The sequence below is a fragment of the Tauraco erythrolophus genome, chromosome 9, assembly GCF_009769465.1.
Source record: "Tauraco erythrolophus isolate bTauEry1 chromosome 9, bTauEry1.pri, whole genome shotgun sequence".
In the NCBI taxonomy this organism is placed as follows: Eukaryota; Metazoa; Chordata; class Aves; order Musophagiformes; family Musophagidae; genus Tauraco; species Tauraco erythrolophus.
This window is the reverse complement of record NC_141473.1, coordinates 5328297-5351437: the sequence shown is the minus strand read 5'-3', so window position 1 is coordinate 5351437 and position 23141 is coordinate 5328297. Positions and strand designations below refer to the sequence as shown.

General features: G+C 41.5%; 1 protein-coding gene across 1 annotated transcript in view; it reads left to right on the top strand.

Moving 5' to 3' along the window:
* HTRA1 (HtrA serine peptidase 1) overlaps positions 1–22767 on the top strand; it is a 34773-nt gene extending 12006 nt beyond the window's left edge. The window contains exons 2-9 of the mRNA XM_086616466.1: positions 5150–5249; positions 5576–5780; positions 16558–16752; positions 17464–17496; positions 18773–18887; positions 19009–19066; positions 19948–20043; positions 22599–22767. Of these exons, the coding sequence (XP_086472592.1) occupies positions 5150–5249; positions 5576–5780; positions 16558–16752; positions 17464–17496; positions 18773–18887; positions 19009–19066; positions 19948–20043; positions 22599–22767 (971 nt within the window). The remainder of the gene's footprint in view (positions 1–5149; positions 5250–5575; positions 5781–16557; positions 16753–17463; positions 17497–18772; positions 18888–19008; positions 19067–19947; positions 20044–22598) is intronic.
* Positions 22768–23141: the final 374 nt, after the last annotated feature.

The following is a 23141-nucleotide window of genomic DNA, read 5'->3' as shown; positions in this document are numbered from 1 at the left end:
ATAATTGTATTGGTTCTAACTTCAGACAGTGGAAAGGAGACACGGGAGTGTTGAGGATGCTTTAGCACAGGCAGCTGCAGAGGATGCAGAAGAGAGCGGGCAGCGAGCTGAGCTGGTCCTGAGGGATGAGAGCAGAACCCTCCTGTTTGAAAGGGGGGAAAACACATGAAAACTGGATGATTTTCCAGATCAATTTCTGACTGAGATGTGGCTAAGAGCTGTTCTTATGAGAGGTGGACATGAGAAGAACTTCCACAACAGCAGATGTGGTTCTTGCAACTGGAGAGGAAAGGTTGCCTTCCTGAGATTTCTATCTCCAAAGCATCCTTTCAGTTTAGTTCAAAATATTACCAAAAGCAGCACATATGAGTTGTAAGCACTGAAGCACCGATGCCACATTGAGTAATGACCTAATCAGAACCTAGTTCTTAATATGCTTTTTGGCATGACTTTATGAAACCAAATTATTTCAGTTGTTTACAGCCGGGTGTGCTTTTTTCCATGGCTGGGTATTCTGTCTTGCCTCCTAGCAGTTTGTTTGCTGATATTAGCCCTATTAATGTCTGTTGGCAGAGATTTTCCTTTTCATTCAAGGGCTGACAGCCAGCATACCTTTGAAGTCCTTGAAGAGTTGGTTGCCTTGGGAATTTTTCATGCTGTAACCTATTTCTGTTTTTTTTTTAAGTCAGTTTTTGATCATTAACTGAATGCACAACAATCATCTTCATAATGTCATTAATAAAGGTTTCTTAACCTTGCTCATGGGCATTTAGGGCATTGTGCAATAGTTCAATAAAAACATTACAAAACACAAATAATCACAGCATATAAATAGAAAGAGGGACAGTCTGCAAAGGTCTGAACATCAAAGCCTGAAGATATTTAGAAATTAGAGCTTTATTCAAGCCTACCTTTAAACATGAAAAAAAAAAAATCAACCAACCAATCAAACCTCAAACCAAAAACACAAAAAAAAACTCAACCCCAAACACAAACCAAAAATAATAAGACGACTCTACTAGGAACAAAACTCCAGAAGGATGAGGTTTAAAGAGAAAAGAAAAAGGCTAGAAAATTGAGGAAACTTTATTTGCATGAATTCAATACTGGTTATACTAAAGAAGCAGTTTGTAATGGAGAAATCGACATTTTGGGAACTAGTTTAAGAATGGAATTAAAGAGCTACCCACCTGCTTGGGGAGTTATTGGTAAGTTAGGATGGACACTGTGGTTAGATGTGTGTATGAGAATACATCAGTAGTGGGGATTAAATAGTCAAAACCATTATCAGCAATCAAAACTTAAAGCTATTGCTTTTTTGTTGCTTAATAGTCAAGCACAGTCCACTAAACCACTGCAGAGTCTCCAGCTCTTTAAGCCCAAAGACTTGGAGGATGTTGCATGATACCCATTTCACTCTTAAAACTGTGTTTTCTGCTAATACCCTGAACTATCAGTACAGCTGGGAAATATGTGTGTTAGAGAGAATAGGAAGGTATCTCCTGAGAAGTTCTGTAGTTCACTGCTGTCTTCTACAGTGACTGGTGATGGCTGGAAACTACTGTACGGTGGTTGAGGAATGAGCATCTGCTCGTATTAGGTTTGTATTATTGGTGTTTTTATGGCAATTCAGGCTTCCACGTAGTAGCCTGTGCCTATTGGTAATTCATAAGATAAAATTTTACGTGGTGGGCGTTGCTTGTAGGAAATATAAGTGCACCTCTCAGCTCCCACATGCACTGCTCAGTAATCATAGAATGACAGAATGGTTTGGGTTGGCAGGGACCTTAAAGATCATCTAGTTCCAACCCCCCTGCCATGGGCAGGGACACCTTCCACTACACCAGGTTGCTCCAAGCCCATCCAACCTGGCCTTGAACACTGCCAGGGATGGGACACAACTTCTCTGGCCAGCCTCCCAAAGAGCAATTAGTGATGGTAAACATTAAGTATGAATATAATGAGCAAATGGTATGCATGCACACTTGTCCGTTTTGGTCTTGTTCCCCTCCACCCCATTCATTTTTCTCAGTGATAGAATAAATTTTCAACATATTAATACTTTTACTATAGCCTTCAGCTTTTATGTCATCACACAATAGTAAAGACCAGTTGATGGGAATTTTTGTTAGACTTCTGTTTATTTGCTTTCAAAAGGTATGTTTTCCATTTAAGTGGGCAGTTGTTCAAGAGCTGTTGCAAAACTGTGTTACACAATGCAAGAATTCCTGATACGTAAGCAATGGACAGGCGTGGCGAGCTGTTGTAAGCTTTTTAGGTCAGTATGCCATGAATCAGTATTTATTATCTAACTTTTTCGGAGTACGAAATTTTGACCTTTTAACTGTGCAGCTTAGTTTGGGACTGTGCAAGGAGGCAGATTATGCACAAATATTCTCAACTTCTGAAATCTTGGGATTCGTAGCCTCTGCCTCAAAGTGCAGGCAGCTCTAAGATGAAGTATTAGTAGTCTCGCCATGTACAGCTTAGGCATCCTTTCTCTTCTTGAATAGCTAAATGCTAAAAAGATTGAAGGCATGAAAAAAGCTGTGTGTTTCCTGCGCTGTTCCCTCTCATTCGTGGGAGATCTCTTTTTCAAGGGCAGGATGTGACCTTTGAGTGTCTACAACATTGTAATGGAGCTGACATCGTTTCATAAGCAGGGATCAAAAAGCATATTGATGGATAGAGTAGTGCCCTGTGGTGTTTTATCCCAACACCACGGTAATATAATCTGATAATCTGTCAAAGCTCCTATTTAATGCGAGTAAATACTTCCAAACTTCATTTCTCATTCTTCTACCAGTTTTCCAAAACACTCCCGCTATAGTTGTCAGCTTTATAGCAATGACGTGATTGACTTGATACCAAATATTTCTAATAAAGAGAATGTAAATCATTTGGAAAAATGATGTTTGTCAATCAGCAAGCCCTGATGCCTTTCTGGCATTAAAGTCCGAGGAAAACAGCTTATACGTAAATCAGAGAAAGCACAAGATACTTTTGAGGAAAACAGTAGGTGAGGACACAAGTTTCCTGATCAATGTTCCTGCTTCATAAAGCAGATTAACGTCTTCAGACTGCGATCTGAAACTGCATAGTGGCTTATCTGGTTACTGCTGTGGCTGCTGTTCGGGATTGATTGCGTTTAAAAGCCCTTGGGATGTTTCACAGGGTATAAATGGGAAAAAACATGTTCTTGAGTGATTGGGTAGAGTTTGGGTTGAGCATCCACCTCTCTCATGTGTGTGCTAGTTGGCACCTGTAAGTCACCTGAAACCTGTTGTTTGTCCCTGAATCAAGCCAGTATCTGGTCAGTATTAAAAGCAGCAATGTTTTGTTTCCAAGTCATTACTCGGAATCTCCTGCTGTGCGTTTTTGCTTCCAGTACGTACTCAAAAATTTGTGTAGTTTTCCAGTCTGATTTTCAGATAATGAAAGTCATACAGGTGTCGGTGTTGGGATGATTTTATAGGATAGACCTGTGTCTCCTTCTACAATTCTACAAATAAATCATCCTGTTATACCGTCAGAGGCACTTACAGCATCCACAAGCTGCTTACTGCTTTAATCTCTGGATGGATTTAGAAGCCAAATGGCAAGGACGGATGGGAGCAGCACAGCACGTTAATGCTCATCTGAAAGTCAATTGCAGATTTGACTTGTGCCTTCATAACATGAGATGGATGCATCAGATAAAATGGGAAGACTAACAAAAAAAAAAAGGGTGTTTCTTGCCTCTAGGGAAACACAAAATAAGTCTGTGGGATGTTCCAGTTGCTTAGTTTCTCCCAATTTAAAAAAAAAACCCACCTTTTGTCCTTGAACTACTTGAGAAAGGGAAGCTGTGTCAGGATGGTGAGTTTTTTCCCCGAGATATTTAGACATCTGGTGGTGCAGACAGGTTTTCAGATGGCCACGATAGGAGTTTGGTATCCAGTTGCTTTTGAAAATCCCCCTGACCTCTCTTGAATACTCAGCGACCTCGAGCTTTTGTGTTACAGCACTGCCCAGGAATGCAGAGCTTTGTGGTCCCATTGTTTTTGTGTTTGGATCTGTTTTGTGGCCTTGAGGGGGGTTCAGTAACTCGGGAGTACATGGGGTGCGCTCTGTGGAGTTGATGGGCCACCGGCAGGATGGGTGGAAAGTACACCTTGAGTAGGGCTGTGTAGAGCACGTGTAACGCGCACCCACATCGAGGTGCCCAGCAGAGGCGGTCCGAGCCGCGTGGGAGAGACAGCGCAAACCTGGTGCCCAAGTTCAACTTTCACGGCAGCTGCCGTGGCTTACGCTGGGGTTAGGACCTTGTTGTCCTCGGCATTTTACAAATGCAGCAGCATGAGACTTCAAAAACCGCTAAGCAGGCGTATTTTGGCAGAGGAACAGAGCCCGTTTGTTTCATCTGAGAAGACTATACAAGCTAAATAGACCATCCGGAAAAGAAAAGAGGTGAGAGCAGGAACGGAGGCATCTGAGTACAAAATGCCTTTCCCGAAGGAAGAGCGGGGCAGTGCAGACAGATGAAACCCGGCTCTACTCCAGTGCCTCGTCCCCGGAGCCGCCAGCGGTGGGGTGCGCTGAACCGGGGCCTGCGGCTACAGCCACGCTTGGAGCAGCAGATCTGCGTAGTTCCATGTGCTTGAAACAAGAAGGTTTCATGGATCTGTTTGTCCTAACGATTAAGCATGCTGCCCCTTCTGTGCCAAGAGCCAGAAGGGAAATCTGGGGGCAAGGGTTATCTTGCAGATCATAGAATGGTTTGGGTTGGAAGGGACCTTCAAGATCATCTCGTTCCAACCCTCCTGCCATAGGCAGGGACACCTTCCACTACACCAGGTTGCCCAAAGCCTCATCCAACCTGGCCATGAACACTTCCAGGGATGGGGCAGCCACAGCTTCTCTGGGCAACCTGTTCCAGTGCCTCGCCACCCTCATAGAGAAGAATTTCTTCCTTATCTCTATCTAAATCTCCTCTCTTTCAGTTTCAAGCCATTGCCCCTTGTCCTATCACTACACACCCTTGTAAAAAGTTGACTTTTAAGGAAGGGAAAGATAGCCACTTGGAGCTTTTTTTTAATTCAGGTATTTTGCAATGACTCTTCTGCTGTCATTTGAAGGACTCATGACATGTTTTCTGTTTCTATTTCAGGCCAAGAACATCCTAATAGCCTGCGGCACAAATACAACTTTATTGCAGATGTGGTGGAGAAGATAGCTCCTGCTGTGGTTCACATTGAATTATTTCGCAAGTAAACAAGATGCCCAGTTTTGATTTCTGTATTCTTGAAAACAGCTGTCAGTGTGCCAGAAATGTTGATTCATGCTATGTAATAGCAATAAGGTTTTTGAGATGATAAATATTTGTCATGCTTAAGAATTAAAGATAATTTGAGAGTTCTGGGAAAAAAAAAATAAATTTAAGCTGATGCATGTGCATTATCTTGTTAATGATAGCAAGTAACAGCAGATATCCTAAAGCATTAAAAAACAACACTTTTAGCTACGTGTTATTTGGAGTGACTTGTTATCTTTCAACTTTTTGCAGCAATAAATGTTTATTTCTCGTGTCTTTTAGACTTCCTTATTCGAAGAGGGAGATTCCAGTTGCCAGTGGCTCAGGGTTCATCGTCTCAGAAGATGGACTGATAGTGACAAATGCCCATGTCGTCACCAACAAAAACCGGGTGAAGGTGGAACTGAAGAATGGTGAAACGTATGAAGCTAAAATTAAAGATGTTGATGAAAAAGCTGACATTGCACTAATTAAAATAGATTCTCAGGTGAGTCGTTAAAGCAAGACACATTTCGTTCCTCTTAATTTAGTATCTTCCTTTCCAAAAGCTATTGCAAATTTTCGTGGTTGAAGGAAAGACTAGTAGTTTAGTGGTCTGAGTTATAGAAAATCTTTGAGCTAGGTGGGTACATATTCTGAAAAACCAAGTTTGTGGTTGGTAGTGGTTAATTTTATCACCTCTCAGTGTAGCGTGAGCAAGTACACAACGCTTTTGTATGCACCCTCAAAATAAAAGCCAACATCATCATTTACTGGCTGGTTTACACAGACCTTGGCTAATGTAAGTCTCTCCCTCCGAGAAGACAGGAGTGTTCCCACGTGGTTTGTAAAGGGACGTATTAATCTTTCTCGTGTACCTATACTGAAGTTGCAAATTGCTTTTAGAGGATATGTTTGTCCTTCTGAGGATATGTTTGTCCCTCTGAAGGACTGTACAACACTGTTGTAGATATTAAAATGGAAAATATCTTAGGAAGCATCTTGAACATGCGAATTACAGCCAGCTCGGAAAGATGCTCTTACACTGCAGGTGGTTTTCTGAGCAAACGGGAATATGTCTTCCCATCCATAGTCTTCCTCCATGTCATACATATGGCTGTCAGCATTTTTCTGCCTCCTGCAACAGCAGAAAAGCTGTCACATGGTTCCGCACACATCAGCAGCGTAGCGCAAGCAGAACATCGTGTTGAAATACTTCTGTGTAATGTAGATGCGATTAGATGCGTGTGATTGCTTGGGGTGCTGCTCATGTTGGTTTCCCTTGCTTGGGCTGTTAGTTAATGACCTCCAAATTTAACGGGCAAGCATGTTTTGTCTGAAACACATGACTCAAAACCGCGTAGATCTTGCAGTGTTGTTTTGGTTCAGACCTATTCCCCAGCGAGGGCAAAAGTGTTTGTGCCAAAGTTCATGACTAAACCAGACGTCTAATGCAGAACTCTTGGATGACCCAAGATATGAAGTGCTCCTGCCACTCCCTTGCCACCTTTGTTGTTTAAAAGCTCTTTCTTTTTTCTTATTGAAAAGCTTCTTAACAGCAACGTGGCAAAAAACCTTCACAATACCAAGAATGTTTTTTTGCCATGTTGTTTTTTCCTCCGTTTTCCTGAGGTAACCTATTTACACATTTACCAATCACATATTTTCTCGTTTTTATATTAAAATAAGCAAGAGCACATCTGCAGTAACAAAGCAAAGAAAAGGACCCCCAGGATGAGAAATGGCAGCGTTAGGCTGAGTAGCATATGGCAGGGAGCGAAGGGCAGCTGGAGAAGTGATTTAAAATTGGAAGCACAACGTGATGGGGAAAGTAGACCAAAAATGGTGAGAAAGAAAGGACTTAAGGCAATAGGAAGGCGAGTTTCAGAGAAGGAAGAAGCTGGTAAGTCAATGAGAGGAGACATTGAACTGATGTGACAGATTGTTTTGAGGACTTAAGAAGAAAGCACTCATAGAGTTTTATGTTATTTTTGGAGCCTAAAGAAATGGCTCCAAAATTTCCCTGGCAAGCTGCTTGCGCCAGGAGGGAGAACCTGGAAGACTGGAAGCAGCTTGGAAAAAAGAGAACGCAGCCAGATGAGTTTCCTGAAGTGGAAACCACTGCTAAACAGGACTGGAACTGGCAATTCTAGTTATGACTTGCAAGATGGCAGATACTCTTCTTTTTAAAAAATTACTGCTGTGTCATTAAACGCTAGTCATTGTCATCTTCCATCAATTTAGTTTTTGAATGAAGTTGTAACCCTGGTTTGCAAGTGGCACAGCAGCTGATCGTTTGCAAGTGTTTATCATTCCAGGTTGCTATCCTCTTACATTGTTCAGTCATGGAGCAGGAAAGAAGATATGATTTTTGATATAACATGCAGCAGCTTTTACTGTTTTAAAAACAATTATTCAAAAATTCGTAATTATCTGTGTACAACTTATTAACTCCAGGTACAAGGATGTGTCTTTGGCTCAATGTATTGACTTCTGAAGCTGGCCAGCATAGCACGTGCTTCAGATTATGAGCATTGCAACCTCGTTAACTTATATATATTTTCAAATTCTTTAAGGCAGGAAACTTTTTCTGTCTTAAGAGCTATCTAGAGCCCAATCAGCTATGTTTTTCTTTTGGGGGATGGAGAGGGAAAGGATCGATCCGTTAATATTCAGTAGTCTATGACAAAAAGGATTGATTTTAATGAAACTTTGGGCAGTGTCTCAGTGCCTGGAGGCTGAGCTCTTACAGAAGGAGACGAGCAGGCCTCCGCTGTCTTGTGTAATGTCAGCTTAGCACATCCATCTGGATGGCAAGATATTGAATTTCACATATTTGCTTTAAATCAGATAGAATATGGATTACGTACCCTTGGTAAGTGTTCTACCAGTTGTACAACCCAGCACCTTGTTGTGTGTCCTTCCCCCTTGGCCACTGCCTGTTGCATCTGAGGATAATTTTGAGAAAACTTGGGAAAAACTACTTGTATTGCTTGTTTGTTTTTTTTTTTTTCTGGGACAGGAGACCAGTTTTTCAACTTGCTCTAGTGACATGGCACTGGGAAATCCCAATTCAAGGTGAGGCCTGAGGCACATCTGTTCGCAGGACAGATGATGCTTTGCACTTGGACAATTAGAAACACAAAATTTTAAGTGTTGACAAAAAAGTTAAGATGGAAACGCAGTCAGCTGAGAAGCTGATTTCCACACTGAACTTTCATGGGATGTTTTTATATATCCATTCAAGTTCAGTGTTTGAGCTTTTTCTTTTGTACTGAAATGCCTTGCAATCGTTCAGATTCATAAAAAGCTTTTTAAAATCACAGAGGTAATAATTTGTTGAATTTGAAGTGTATTTGATGACTAAAGACGTCAATGTGACGGTACAAATAACCCTTTAAAAATCTGGGTATGCCATGAAAGTCATCCCAAAGAATTTTTCTGAAGTAAGAAGTGAAGTTCTTCCTTTTGCATAAATTATTTGAAGGTGACATCAAAGATGGAGAAATCTGTTTTCCTTCTGTTTTTGTGTGTCATGTTAAGGCAGGATCTGAAGGATGAAAAATGCCTCTGTGTTTAGGAACAGAGCTGGGCTTGGAGTATGAGTTTAGGCTGTCAGCTGGTATTCCTAAAACTGTTCAGATTTTGCAGCAGCCTGTGTGCTGGTTTTCTTTAAGGTGTGAACATCTGGCCAAAGACATTACTAAAACTAATTTGACTTTACTGAGTGCAATAGAAAACGAAAGAGGGTGGTAAAATCTGGGCACCGGTAAGGATGAACCATTTTCCCGATTAAATTATTCTCTATGGAAAAACATAATGCAGTCAAAGAACTGAAATCTTAGTTGTTCTTCTAATCCTAAAATATGCTTATTTTTACAGTTTATAAAAGAGAGAAACTGTATTTCTCATCTCTGTAGTGAGACACAACAGTTTGCTGTTGAAAAGTATTGAAAATAGGAAGTAAGATTGGAATAAAGTGTGGTAAACGTGAATGCAGCATAACTATCCTTCCAAATGCAAACAGCTTTGAGGAGACAGCAATACGAGAAAGAAACAGTGCAGTTGCAGAAAATTCGGATATGAACATGCAAAATTTATAAAACTTCCCTAGAAAAATTTGGACTTTGGCAGCATAGGCAGAGGCTGGTGAAATAATCCGTCCTGCGTGGCACGCGTGATACTGCAGTGAGCCTGAAATCCGTCAAAAATATTGCACAACGCTCCAAAGCCAGCAGATGCTTTTGAGCTGGCAGAGCTGGATTATGAAATTAATCTCGAGACAAATAACTACCTTGTCAAATGAGAATGAGTGATACAGCTGCTGGAAACTGTAAACACCAGGAGGAGGAAAGAAAATTTTAGGGTGGTTTTATGGACGATGTCAAGGTTAATTGCAGGCAGAGTTATAAAAGAGCCCTGTGCCCGAAACCAAAAGCAGTGGAAGGTGGAGGTGGCTTTTCCCTGGAGACCCCGTTCACCCCTGGAAATCAGACTCTGCCCTGCAGAAGTGATCTCTGTGGCAGGTGCCTGTGGTTTGGCAGCAGGTATGGGGCGAGCACGGTGAATGGCTTTATGTTGAGCTGTATCTTCTTCCCACACACTTAAAAACCAGCCATGAGACACTTGCCAGTGACTCCGAAATAGCACCTATGTCATGGAAAACACGCCAGGGTCTGAAGATTTTTGTTCCTCGATGTGACCAGTTACTGGCTTCTGTATCCCAGGCAATATTTGGCATCGAAGCGATACAGCAGGAGTGGGTTTGTGACCGATCTCTAATTTGCGGTCGAATTTCAGCCCTTTTGCTTAGGGTTTTTCCTGCATCTTACTAATAACCACTTAGTTTGACACTCTTAAATCAACAAGACCTTCTGCCCTCATTCCTTTGGTGGTTTCATGAGGCAATGCAGTGTCTGTATCTCTGCGGTCAGAGGGGATTTGCTTTTTTTCCCCTATGTGTACAAACTGGAGGAAGCAGGAAAGCAAACTTTCCTGTTTATGTATCAATATTTTAACAGCCCGCGTTTTGAAAAACCAAACCACTTGGACACCAGATGTAAGTGTCTCTCCTAAAACACTATTTTACTTTGAAATCTGTCGCTGGGTATTACATTGCTTCCTCTCGAGAGCCCGAGGAAGCCCACATATTGGTTCCAGAAGTCTTCAGGACCCATAGAAATGAAATAGCTGGTAAAAAGCTCGCGTGTTAACTCCTGGTTACTCATCAGTTTAGGCAGCAGTGGTTTCCTGCCACCTTCAGCTCGCTCGTGGCTCTTTGCTGTGGGGATGATGAGCTGGTCCAGCTCCCCGTGCAGCAAAATGCTCACACACCACCGAGGTGGGTCTACCAGCACTGGGTGCTTTATTTTATTTTAAGGGAGAACACCAATGTCTCGACAGGTAATTGAAATCCTGGTGACATAGCAAAACAGCGCTTCATCCTTTTTTTTTTTTTCTGCAAACTTCCCATGCTCCATATTTAGCTAAAGAGACTCAGTTTTGTTTTTCTAGCTATAGATGAAATACTTTCAAAGGGTTGTAATGCATTCAGCTTGCGTTTTTCATTTTCTTTGGCGTTTTGTCAAGCAGTTTCTGGATTGTAGATGATACACTACATTTTTATATGCTCATGGCCTGTGTTTTTGTTTTGCTGTAACGTATTCTGAAAGTTAAATAGTTTCATTAATGAGAACAGAAATGCAATTCCCAGGGAAGTTATGTTTTCCAGAGTTACTTACAGCTGAATTACCGTACCATACAAGCATCTGTTTCTCTTCCACCTAAAACTAAAAGGCGCGAAGGAAATCTGTCGCTATTTAACCCAAATTGAACTGAGAGCATTTGTCTCCTCTTCATTGGTTTATTGAACTGCTCCCTGCAAATTCATGATCTTCCTTCCACAGATGAAGGGGACTACAGAGCAGAGCAGAGATCTGCTTGCTTTCTGTGCCAACACAGAGACAGATTCACTTATTTCATGGATGTAAAAGCTCCAACCGAAATACCTACTGGTTATGGCTGTTTCTGTTGGGGTTTATGCCTCTGTGGCACTGGCCGTGCCCGGTGATGGTTACATGCTGCCTCTTCTTTTAGTCCCAGAGCTGATAAGACAAGAGACAATGGCTTTAAATTGAAAGAGGGTAAATTTCGGTTAGATGTAAAGAAGAAACTTTTTACATTGAGGGTGGTGAGGCGCTGGAGCAGGTTGCCCAGAGAAGTTGTGCATACCCCATCCCTGGAAGTGTTCAAGGCCAGGTTAGATGAGGCTTTGAGCAACCTGATCTAGTGGAGGGTTTCCCTGCCCATGGCAGGGGGGTTGGAACTAGATGATCTTTGAGGTCCCTTCCAACCCAAACCATTCTATAATTCCATGATTTGTTAAGGCTCCGCTTATTTTGCATGACTCAAGTTACGTTGCTAATGTACATTGGGTGAACATCTGGCCCCTGGCTGATGATGTTCTTCTAGACTTGTCCTAGTCTTCCTGTGCCGAGCTGCTGCCTCCCACCACAGGCTCGCCTCGTCTTATCGTTGGGTGAAGGCGTTTCTTGTGGTGATGTGCAGCTCTTCCTTTCGTGGGAGTTATGTTTATCCAGGGTTTGAGTCAAATCCATATATAAAAACGTCTGAAGCCCTTTGGGATGAGAAAGGCTTAAAATATTAGTGCTAATTAATGGCTCCTTCTCTGTCTGGGTGTAAACAGTGAGTCATGTGCCACTTATGGTTTTGCATGTTTAGTCCTATTTCTGTGTACTTGCAGAATGCCTGCTTGCAGATTTGTTTTATTGAGTAAACATGGATCCCAGCAGAGCCCCGAGGCTTCACCGAATGTAAAACGGAGGGAGGGGGGAAAGAAAAAAACTGTTATGTGTTGCCTGAGGTCATGCAGTGAGTCACTGGGAAAGCTGGGTTTAGGTGCTGGGTGTTTCTGGCGCCCTGTTCGTTGCGCTGCAAGGCATGTTCGTCTGCCCGGGATTTTAATTAACTGTTGTGGCGAATCTATAGTTAACCAAAGAGAATCACGAGTTTTAACGTCATCATGGTGACCATCAGACTTTATGTAAAAATCAAAAAGCGCTCATTTATTAAGGATAGTTCTTTAAGGGCCCTAGACCCAAGCACTTCAACTTGGGTTTACAATGACTGTCTTAACATCCTAGGCAGGAGCTTGCCGGCGGCAGGATGCGAGGGTGCAGGCAGGGTGTTCTGATAGGATTCTAGTTACAACCATGTAACTAGAGGCATTGGTAAGGACTGCACAATGACATCCTTGCCGCTCGATCGCTTGGTGCCCGGGGATTTTGATTGGTTTTATACTGATTTCACTTCAAAACCACCTCTACAATTTAATAAATACTTGAGGTTTTTTTTATAATGGCAAGTTTAGTTCTGAATGTGGCAATGTGGTTTTTTTTAAGCTTTTATAGAGAGAAAATCCCAAATTTAAAGCCACTGCAGTGCATATATTCATCATAACCAATTCTTCATGGCATTTACTTGTGGAGGCACTAATGAGAGTATGTATTTGCAATGCTGTTAGCACACTCTGCACCATGCTGCGAAATCATAAGGAATAGCATTTCAAGTAGTTTGCAAACCCCACTGACTTTCATTTACCATGTAAACTCTCAGACCTTGGAGCTCTTTTTTCAACTGTGCTCACCATCCTTCTTGTTCTTTAAGTGTGATAGATACGCGTGTGGGTGGTCGTCCTGTCCTTTCCCCATGGCACGGGGCTATGAAACAAGTAAAAATCAATTCTCTTGGTTAACAAAATAAGACAAATCAAATGCATTAGTTACATTTATAGTCATCTCGAGATGGTGTATTTTTACATGAGGCTATAGCTCTTCTAGAAACACACTGCATAGAGAACTCGTTTTCCAAAGCTGTGTTCCATAACATGTGCAGAGCAAGGCGATTTTTGCCATTGATTTTTGTTCCTAGCAAAGGAAAGGTTAGCCAAACTCTTTCCAGAAGGCACGTTGAATCACATGGATGACCCACAGCCAATCCATACAGCGTTAGACTTTGAACTGCAGCCTAGCTAGTATAGGCACAGGCTTGAAAACTCAGCACAATCAAAAGTAATTGTATTAGTCAGAGATTGTTCGTGTTTTTTCTTTCTGCTGCCAAATGCAATTTCGGCTTGGTGATTGTTTTTATAACTTAGGAACACTGTATAAATCTTTAACTTTGTACACAACCAGTCTTTTTTTTTTTTCTATTATTGAAAAAAAGGATTTCTGTTTTCTTTTGCTTGTCTGTGTTTCATTTGCTGATAAATGTCCTCTTTCTCTGTAAGGTATCCGTTTTCAGTGCACTGAGATACAAACAAAAGCCACTTTTTGTGGTGCTGTTTGTTGTGGTTTTTTTTTAAATAAGGAAAAGCAGTGCCAAAAAGAGATGCACTTCTTGACCAACGACATCTTGAAAACACGTGCTACGTAAGCTTAATAGCATCTGGTGAGAGAAGGAAGGGCCAGGGTGCTCCCTCCATCCAAACAATACCCATATGGGGCTGTTTGTGTTGCATATGCTGCGTGCTTCCCAGCACAGCTAATCGTAGCTGCCTCTTCCCTGCTGTTCTGGAGAGGTCCCTCGGAGTCAGGGCTGTGGTCTGAGATGATGAACTGCTCAGCACTGTCGCTGTGGGATGTTCCTGCTTGTCCGCCGTGCTGCAAACACGATGGGGAAGCTGGGTATCGCTGTCGAGTCCCTTCTCAGAGTTAAACCACAGCCTTGGTTGGGTTTATCCATGGCTGTGGTACTGATAGAGACCACGGATAATTATTATTTAAGAGTAGGGCATTGCTGGTTGTGAAAACTTCCCTCTGGAAGATAATTTGAAAGGGAAATGTTTTTCTCCTTACTGCGTTGCCTATTCTGTTGCTGTTCCAACGGGTTCTGTTTAGCAAGCAGTTGGTTAATTATTTTCTTGCTGTCTGGAGACTGAAAGATAAGTTTCCACAGAGCATCTTACCCTGTCTGGGGTTTGGCAGTGAGTTTTATTGAAACAATCTGTTCATCTGAGTAAAATTTTGCTGGTGGAATTGTAACAAAGTTGGATAAAGAATACACAGGACCGGGCTTGTTAAATATTAAAACCATAACTTCTATATTTGCAGCAGCATATACTGATGACTGATGCCTTTAAATTTACTTCCTACTTTACAGACATTGTCTATCTACTAGGATATTTGAAGTAAAACTGTACGTGAAAAATACAAAGCGATGGGCATTTGGGTTAGTTTATATTAGTGGGCTGTTGTCCTTAAGGGTGACTTATCAATACAGGCTTTCAAACTGCTGGGGAAAAAAGACCCCTAAAGAGTTAGCTCTGGATTTTCAATTTAAACACATAATATTTTCCCTTTTTGCCCAAATTTATTAATGATTCAGCTTCTATTCTGAAACAAAATTATCACTAACTTAGGAATCTGTGAAAATAATCAGGGCATCCTAAATATTGTCTTGTTTCTTTGCTGTGTGAGCACACAGTATAAAGCTTTGTGATCCCATCAAGTACAGGCACATAAATCTGTGTGCTTTTTTTCATCCCATCTGGTAAGGGATGAAAAAGACAACTTTACAAGTTTTCCAGAAGATATGAATTACAAGAAAGGGTGTTAAGCCAATTTGTACCTCCATTTTAGGTACACAGCTCAAGAATATCTTGAAGGTACCCTGTTTTTTAATGAGGTGACTGTGTTACCCACTCCTTGGCAGTTGGTTTAAGTTAATCTCCAGGTGGGGCTTCCTCTGCATCTAGAATCACTGACCTGTTCTGAAAGTTTATACTAATGCCTTTTTGCTTTTGAGACCAGGTTTGTTGAGCAAAGGAAAGAATTTTGAAATGGGGAGAGCTTGGAGGAAAGCTATGTTAAAGTTGGGTTTGCCAAGCAAAAGATACATCCCTTCAGACTACTTCTGTTTGGACTTCCGGTTCAGTAACCTCCTCATCCTCCAGATCCTTAAGTTGAAACCTGAATTTATATGTGTCCAGGTCCATTGTTACTAATAGAAATAGTCTAGTGACATGATTAAATATGTAGTTAAATGCCCAGGGAGAGTCAGGATCATTTGGACAACAGATTAAACATAGAAGGAGTAAAAAACATGTAACATCACTGAAAGGGTTAAGTCTGATTTTTAAAAATGCAAAGCAAAGGAGGAATGGAGCTCAATATATATTTTATATAGATGATATTTAAAGAGATGATCATTAAAGGCCAAGTATTCATTTGAAATATGATCTGTTTCAAAACACCCTTCTTAATTACTTGGTGAGCTTGAGGTCTTCAGAACTTCCCAGCAATGTTCTCATTACTGCGGGGGGGTTATTTGTCCAGTTTGAATCAGCTGTTATCCAGCCAGTTCAGCTCCTGTGCAGATACAGCATGACTTCGAGAAGCCCTACTCGGCTCCCTTGATCCGTTGCATTGAAAAGGATGTGTGGTTCCAACCTTCCCTTCCTTTTTTTTTTTTTTTTTAATTGCTGTAAATTGCAGTGATCCCTGTTGTTGCTGGATTTTAAGAATGTTTTGTGTCTTAGTGGGAATGACTTCAATGATATCACAGTTAATATGTTTAGAGATAAGATCTCGAAAGGAAAATATAATAGTATCCCCTACTGTCATAACAGAAAACTCCCATAAAGTCTTTAAATCCTAACATCTTCAGAAGAAGACATCAGTGTATGTAGGAGGCAATATAATTATTTAGAAGAGCTACTCCATTGAAAAAAAGTAAGATGAAACATTAACTGGTGTCTTATGAGAATATAAAATGCTTTTAACTGCACATATGCATGTTTGATACATTTCGGCTGTTGCTTTCATGACTCTTTAGTGTTCACCCTTCAACAATATATTATTTTTACTCCAGCAGCTGTTGGCTAATTATTTCAAGAAGCTGTTGGAAGCAACTCGTTCCTAGTATCATCAGATGTTTGCTTTGTGCAGCAGAGCGTAAATATTTCTTTGGTCTTTTAATTGTTTTTGATTTAATGTGTACCTGTTGTGGAAGAAGCACTCCTACAGTGTAGTGAGCCCACTCTTTAGAGCAGAAGTTCATTGAGAAGTTTCCGTACAGAACCACACGACATGTTCAAAGAAAACAGAGTGAGCAAAATCCCCATGGGCTAAAAGCCTCTGGTTTTCCCTCTTCTCTATTAATGTATTCATGTTTCTGTAGAATTTGTTCTACCAGTGTAGTAGTGTCTTAACAACCGTTGATTTTTTTTCTTTTTGATTTTATTTTGTTCTGTTTTTTATTTGTAGGGTAAATTGCCAGTTCTTCTGCTTGGTCAGTCTGCAGACTTGAGGCCAGGAGAATTTGTGGTCGCGATTGGAAGTCCATTTTCCCTTCAAAACACAGTGACTACAGGGATCGTTAGTACCACTCAGCGCGGAGGGAAGGAGCTGGGGCTCCGCAACTCCGATATGGACTATATTCAGACTGACGCCATCATCAACGTATGTCCCGCTCTGAGCCTCGTCCCTTCAGCTCTTCGGTTTCTTGAATGGTTGCTTTGAAAATTTCACCAGGGATACAGTTCTTAGGAACAGCGAGTGTAGCTGGCTTTTCTTTTATCCATGTAAATAAGGACACCTGCGCTGCAGCAGCACTTGATTGTTATTGAAAAATCCCCAAGGAACCACACCAAGTACAATATCTGCCTTAATTTCAAAATTCAAATGACAAGGGAGGAGGCAATATTATCTGGAAAACAAGTATTTTTTTCAAAATCCATCACGTTTTCTAAAACAGAAGCCAAGCTTAGTTTAAGGATTCAAGTTTGTTTCTTCATTAAAGTGAAACAATTGTTTTTGGTCTTTTACTGCTGGCTTTGTAAGAAATCTTCACTAACAGCTCCCAGCGCTGTCTTAAAGTCTACTAAATTGCTCGTGTGGTACTATTAAAACAAAAAAAAAAAAAACCCAACCCTGGCTTTCTTAACTTACTCTGGCAAGAGAAGAAGGTCTAAGCATTTGCAAAGCTCAGCTAAAAGGGGTGATGTTAAGTGTAGTTAATGGGTTTGGATGTTAAGACTGTTCTGTTGCACATATTTAACAGACATTGAAAAAACTACTACAGAAGTATTTCAAGAATTTCTTTTATCTTTTGCTTGCCATGAATTAAGAGGTAGATACTAAAACATGTTCTTGCCATATGTTTATTTTCAGTATGGAAACTCCGGAGGACCCCTAGTAAATCTGGTAAGAGTTTCTTTAAGTTTGCTTAGTATCAAGCTTATTACTTTTTAGTTTAAAAACAAACCAAAAAACCTCACCCAAACCAACATGCAAACAAAACCCCACACCAGAAATGTGATTCAGAGCTTTCAATATCTGGCTGAATATACAAAATCCACAGGGTTCTTACGAATTACTTGTCTGTGTTTATGTTGGCAAATCACAGGATAGGCTTGGATTTTGATATTTAAGGTGTTTACAGTTTGCATAGTTTCGAGCAAGTGTAATGCCCAAATTTTCTTTTTGCCCATGCCTTGCAAAAAGTAAAAAGCCCATTTTAAAGCTGAGACGTTTGCACTCACTCTATACTATGCAGCTGACACTTTTTTAAGCATACTGAGACTCAGCTTAACAGTTCAAAAACATAACTACCCCTTTAGTTTGAATCACACAGAAAGGGTTGAAAACCCCATGTATTTATCAGAGCACTAGGGTTTATTTGCTGATATTAGAGAACACAGAGCTGACCTTGCAGGATAAGCTCAAGAGAGAACAACTGAAGCAGGTTGCAAAACCCAACTGCTGCATGAGAGCTCTCAGCTGGGGGCACGTGGGGCTGCACGGAGGAGATGCCGTGGTCCTCAACAAGGGACGGCATAAATTGGAAGAAAGAGCTAGGCACAGTTTCTGCCTTGGAGATCCAGCATTTTTTTTTTTCACCTGACTCACAGTAGAATTTCAGCACCAGTAACCTCCATTTTATTTTGTAGTTGGATAGTTTTTGTCCAGGATAGATCAGGGAAGGAAGCTGCTGAGATTTCAGAAGAGTTTGAATCGCTAGGTGACAGCATAGATGTTTAATCTGAAATTCTCTCTTGGAGTCACATTAACAGGAAAAGCTTCTGATTTTTAGTGAACTGTCGTTTTTCTTTATATTATTATGCAATATTTGCCCAGAACCAGTTGGTGTCACACTTCACACGGTGCCTGCTGCAATAAACAGGCTGAAATTGCCTGTAGAATGTGCTGCTCATCTGCGCAAGCAGGAGGGCTGCCTGGTTCTGATCTCCCTTTTGCTAATGGCAATATGAATATCCACATCGGTTCTCCAAAACTGTAGAATAGTTTTTTTATTGATGGATGATTCAGAGAAATTAGACTTAAAGAAACCATTTAGAAAATTGAAAACCAGCTATGGAATGTGTTGTATGAATTTGTCTTTCTGATGGCTTGGAAGAAATAATCCGTTTCTCTTCAAGATGTTTTTATGTTTGCTAATAAAAATTTCTCATTTCTCCAGGATGGTGAAGTCATAGGAATTAACACATTAAAAGTTACAGCAGGGATCTCCTTTGCTATCCCATCGGATAAAATCAAAAAGTTCCTAACTGAATCCCATGACAGACAAGCTAAAGGTACTGTACTTCACCACTTTGAAAGAGAAAAACCGTGAAAATAGTAATAAACCAGGAAGTCAACAGCCTTCGAGGCTCTTTTGATAAGAACAGTTATCAAGACCTGTTTTCCTTTTTGTAGGAAAAGCTATAACCAAAAAGAAATACATTGGCATACGAATGATGTCCCTAACTCCTAGGTAAGTAAAAGCGGTGGTTGCTCACCTTTCCGAAGCGTGGTCACTGCATGCGTTTGGATCAAGCTCGTGTTCTGCGGAAGCAATCAGGAGGATGAACCGGCAGCGTGTGCCTCTGTAAGGGGCTGGTGACAACTCGCAGCCAGTTTTTGCCACCTTTTCCTCTGCATCTGCTACATACATGGTTGAACTCTCCCGTAGACTCTTGTATGAGCTAGTTTTTAAACAACTCCCTGGCTTTTTCTTTTCCTTAATGCTTCGGAAGAGAATAGCTAGCCATCGTGAATTTGTCCCAGAGTTCTATTAGTGTCGTTGCCATCAGTCCTGTGCTGTCACGTGGGTCGAGGAGAAAACAAGACAGTATGTTTTTGAGAATTACAGCTGCTACGTGCACATTTCCTTCTCTATAAAATCATTTTCATTAAACAATTCACTTAATGAAGCTTTTGTGTGGACTTGCTTATTTATATTCAAACTGGAAAAGACTCATGAGCAGGTGATGCTATGTCCTGTAGAAATAACCAGAAGCGTTCCCACGCGCAGGGTCAGAGGTATAACGAAGCATCGAAAACTGAAGGGGTATTTTTAGATGTTCAGGATCTGCTAGTTCTCAAGTAATGACCAAGTTTTGGAAATGTTTTCACTCTATTGAAATGGTTTGTCTTTATCAGAAATAGGCATTAAAAAACTGTCTGCCTTCAAAAAGCATGATAATTCTTGAGATACTTTTAAGGGTTAAAAGGAATTGTGAAGTGTTGCATCAACATGTATAAAATACTTCAGCTAGTGAATGTGAAGTGAGTTAACGCAGTAAAAATGCATGGTGGGTGTTTTTTTTCCCCGTCTTGTCAAAATGTTTTTGTTGCTGTCTCTTCATTTTCCAGCAAAGCTAGAGAGCTGAAGGATCGCCATAAAGACTTTCCTGATGTTGTCTCTGGGGCCTATGTTATTGAAGTAATTCCAGAAACACCAGCTGAAGCGTAAGTTGAACTACTTTCTTCTCAAAACCGCTGCCACTGAGTAAAGGCGGTAATGCTGGAGAATGTTGCCTGCCTAACCGGCTGTCTTGATTATGCTAAATTAACAAAATTATGACCATCTGATAGCTATTAGGTTGTCTACTGGAAATCGGTTTGTGGTTTCAGTCCGGTCCCCGATGGGCAATCCTGTGAACATAGCAGGGTATTGCAGCGAAGCCCTGTCAGCATTCCCGGCCAAAAGGGCAAGGATTCAGTGGGCGTGAAAACTCAATTCTCGTTTTTCTCAGCGATTGCTTCCAAGACATCTGTTGTACCAATGCCAGTGCTGAATAACGACGTTTGCTTGTGTGTGCTCCCCACGGCCCTGCCGGTCACTCCTGTAGGAAAGCAAGGGAGAAGCTTTGCTTTTACCTTGTGAGGACATGTCCATCTCAGCCCAAGCACCTCAGGGCTGGGCAAACCCACCAGCTCTCCTGGCCTGCCTCTGTCTGGGGTGAAATCCTCTCTTGGCGCAAGATACTCTTCCATGAGAGCTTTGTCAGGAGTCACGTTACTGGAAAGAGCTTTGGATTTTGGCCAACTGATCTTTTTCTTTGTATGATTCAGTATTTGCTCAGAACCTCACCTGCTGGGTGGTACCACAATTCACAAGATACCTGGCTGAAGTATGGCAGCTGGTCTGTGGTCACTGGCACTGGCCTGGCTGGTGCTTGCTGGAAACACTTTCCCTTCAGAGTTTGGTTAATACAAAACTGCTCAGTAATCCAGAGTAAGAAACTTCATTCGTTTTCTGAAACTAGAGATCATTTAAGAGAAGAGTAAATCTTTGTGGCAAGAAAGAGGCGTATGTAGCACTAAAGGCATGTAGGCAGAAAGCTCCTTGGAGCAGGCATATGTTGTCTCTTAGGATGGATGGTTGGATGATACCTTTTTGTTGCAGTTTGGATGCCACTGTAAGATATACAGTGTTAGCTGTCTAACGTGCTCTCTGAATTATTGCCGACTTTTGTAGATAATTCTTGGCAGCACTGTCTGTGCAGAAAACTGGTGTGTGTCTGTAATGTGAAACTAAACTGCAGTTAATGCAGAAATAATTTGGCTGTTTGCTCCATTGTGGGACTGAACTTACTCGCTTGACCTGCAGGTCCAATCTGAAGGCGCAGAAAAAACATCACAGAAGTAGAGACAGTAGTTAGCAGAGAGCAGGAGAAGGACATTAGAGAGGTAGAAGACATTTGAGGCAATGTAGCCTTGTAACTCGAAGGCAAACTCAAATCAGGACATGTCACCCGAAGGCTGGCCTGACAATTAAAATTGCAGCCCATGTTTGCTCTGTGTCCCTGACTCCTAGTCCCCTTGCATGTGAGTTTCTCCATTCTGCTGATTTCCTCCCCAGTGTGTGTTGTGTAGATCTGCTGCGTAGGGGATCAGGGCAGTTCTGCAGCGACCTGTGCCGGGTACAAGTCAAGAGGACAGGCTGCATGAGAGACCAAGATAATGTGGAATGCTTTCTGCCATGAAGATTGTTCTAAGCCATGCCTTTGGTAGGCAACCAGATTTGTTGAAAACGTTGGCCAAGGCCTCCTGCTTGCAGGAGACACTCAAGTAAGGCGTTTTCTGCGGACGGAAGAGTCCGATGACTGCTCTGTGGTTTTGTGAAGAAGGATTATGCTGAAGGGCTGAATCATGTCTGATCTGGTTACTTGGTTAATATTTCCATAACATGGAGCCAGATCATTGTGCAAGACCGGGCAAGACGCTGTGGTCGATGGTATCCCTCACCACCCCGTTTCTCAGTCCCAGCAGCAGTCTCAGCCAGCTCGGAGAGACCTGCGGCCCCGGGCAGGGGAGCCTGGTGGTGCCAGCTCCGGTTCTGCCCTGTCTTGCTTTGAGTCGGGAGGGTTTTGGTTTTGGTTTTGGTTTGCATACAGTGCTGAGGTCAGGAGATGGGATTCTGGGGGCTACAGGCAAGGGGAAGGACACGTGTGCGTTTTCGGCGACTGGGCTAGATCGTCGTGTGTGTTGTTCTGCTCAGCTTTAAAACATGCAGGTAAGGTGAGGTGGCTGCTAATAAGCTTATATGTACAGAGAACAGCTTGGATCCGGGACCGAAATTCCTCATGTGTTAACGCATAGTGCCGCTCAAATTGCTTTGCTACGTATAAAAGCTTGGAGAATTTCCCCTCTAAAATGAGTGCCTTGTCACAATTATTTTGAAAGAAAAATACGCCTGTCTCTTCTACCGAACCAGCATCAGGGACCCTTGTTGCAAAATTATTGCGCCACTTGCAGTAGTGAATTCCTTTGAAGACAGTGAAATATGGGATTCATGAAACTTGAGCCTCCATCCGATTTCTGAGATTTCTGCATTGTATTTTAATCTTCACTGCTTCATAAACTCTGATTGCTTTTTGCATGCCCGCTGTGTTTCTGTGCAACTGCTGTTGGGTGGGAAATAGGAAAAAATCCAGCAATCTTTTTTTCTTTTCGTTTTTTTTTTTTTTTTTTTACAAAAACGGCGATTATACTAATACATTGCTGCTTTGTATTTTCAGTGGTGGCCTGAAGGACAACGATGTGATTATAAGCATCAATGGACAGTCGATAAGTTCAGCCAGTGATGTCAGTGACATTATTAAAAAGGACAGTACGTTGAACATGGTCGTACGCAGGGGCAACGAAGATGTTATGTTAACAGTAGTTCCTGAAGAAATCGATCCCTAACCAGAAACATGAGCTGGATTTCATGTTTTCTTTTAACAGCATTGGACTGCTTATATTCTCTCTGTGCTGGTACAGGAAACGTTAGACTTCTGACCAACATTCTGCTTGTTCAGTGGATTAGTATTGGCCAACAGAGTAACTTCTAATAGGTTTAAGGTGCAAAATCAGTGTAATTTCACATACTCCAGATGATAATTTTTTTCCTTCTGTATTATGTATGCAATGTATTCTTTACTGGCTATTACATTCCCCGCTTAACAAATCGACGTTTGCTTCCCTGTGTTTGAATCGATTTACCATTATTTCCGCTAAGATTTAAACAAAACCCACGCACACAATGTGTGTTGTGGTATTCGGGTATTTATAGGTTAGCT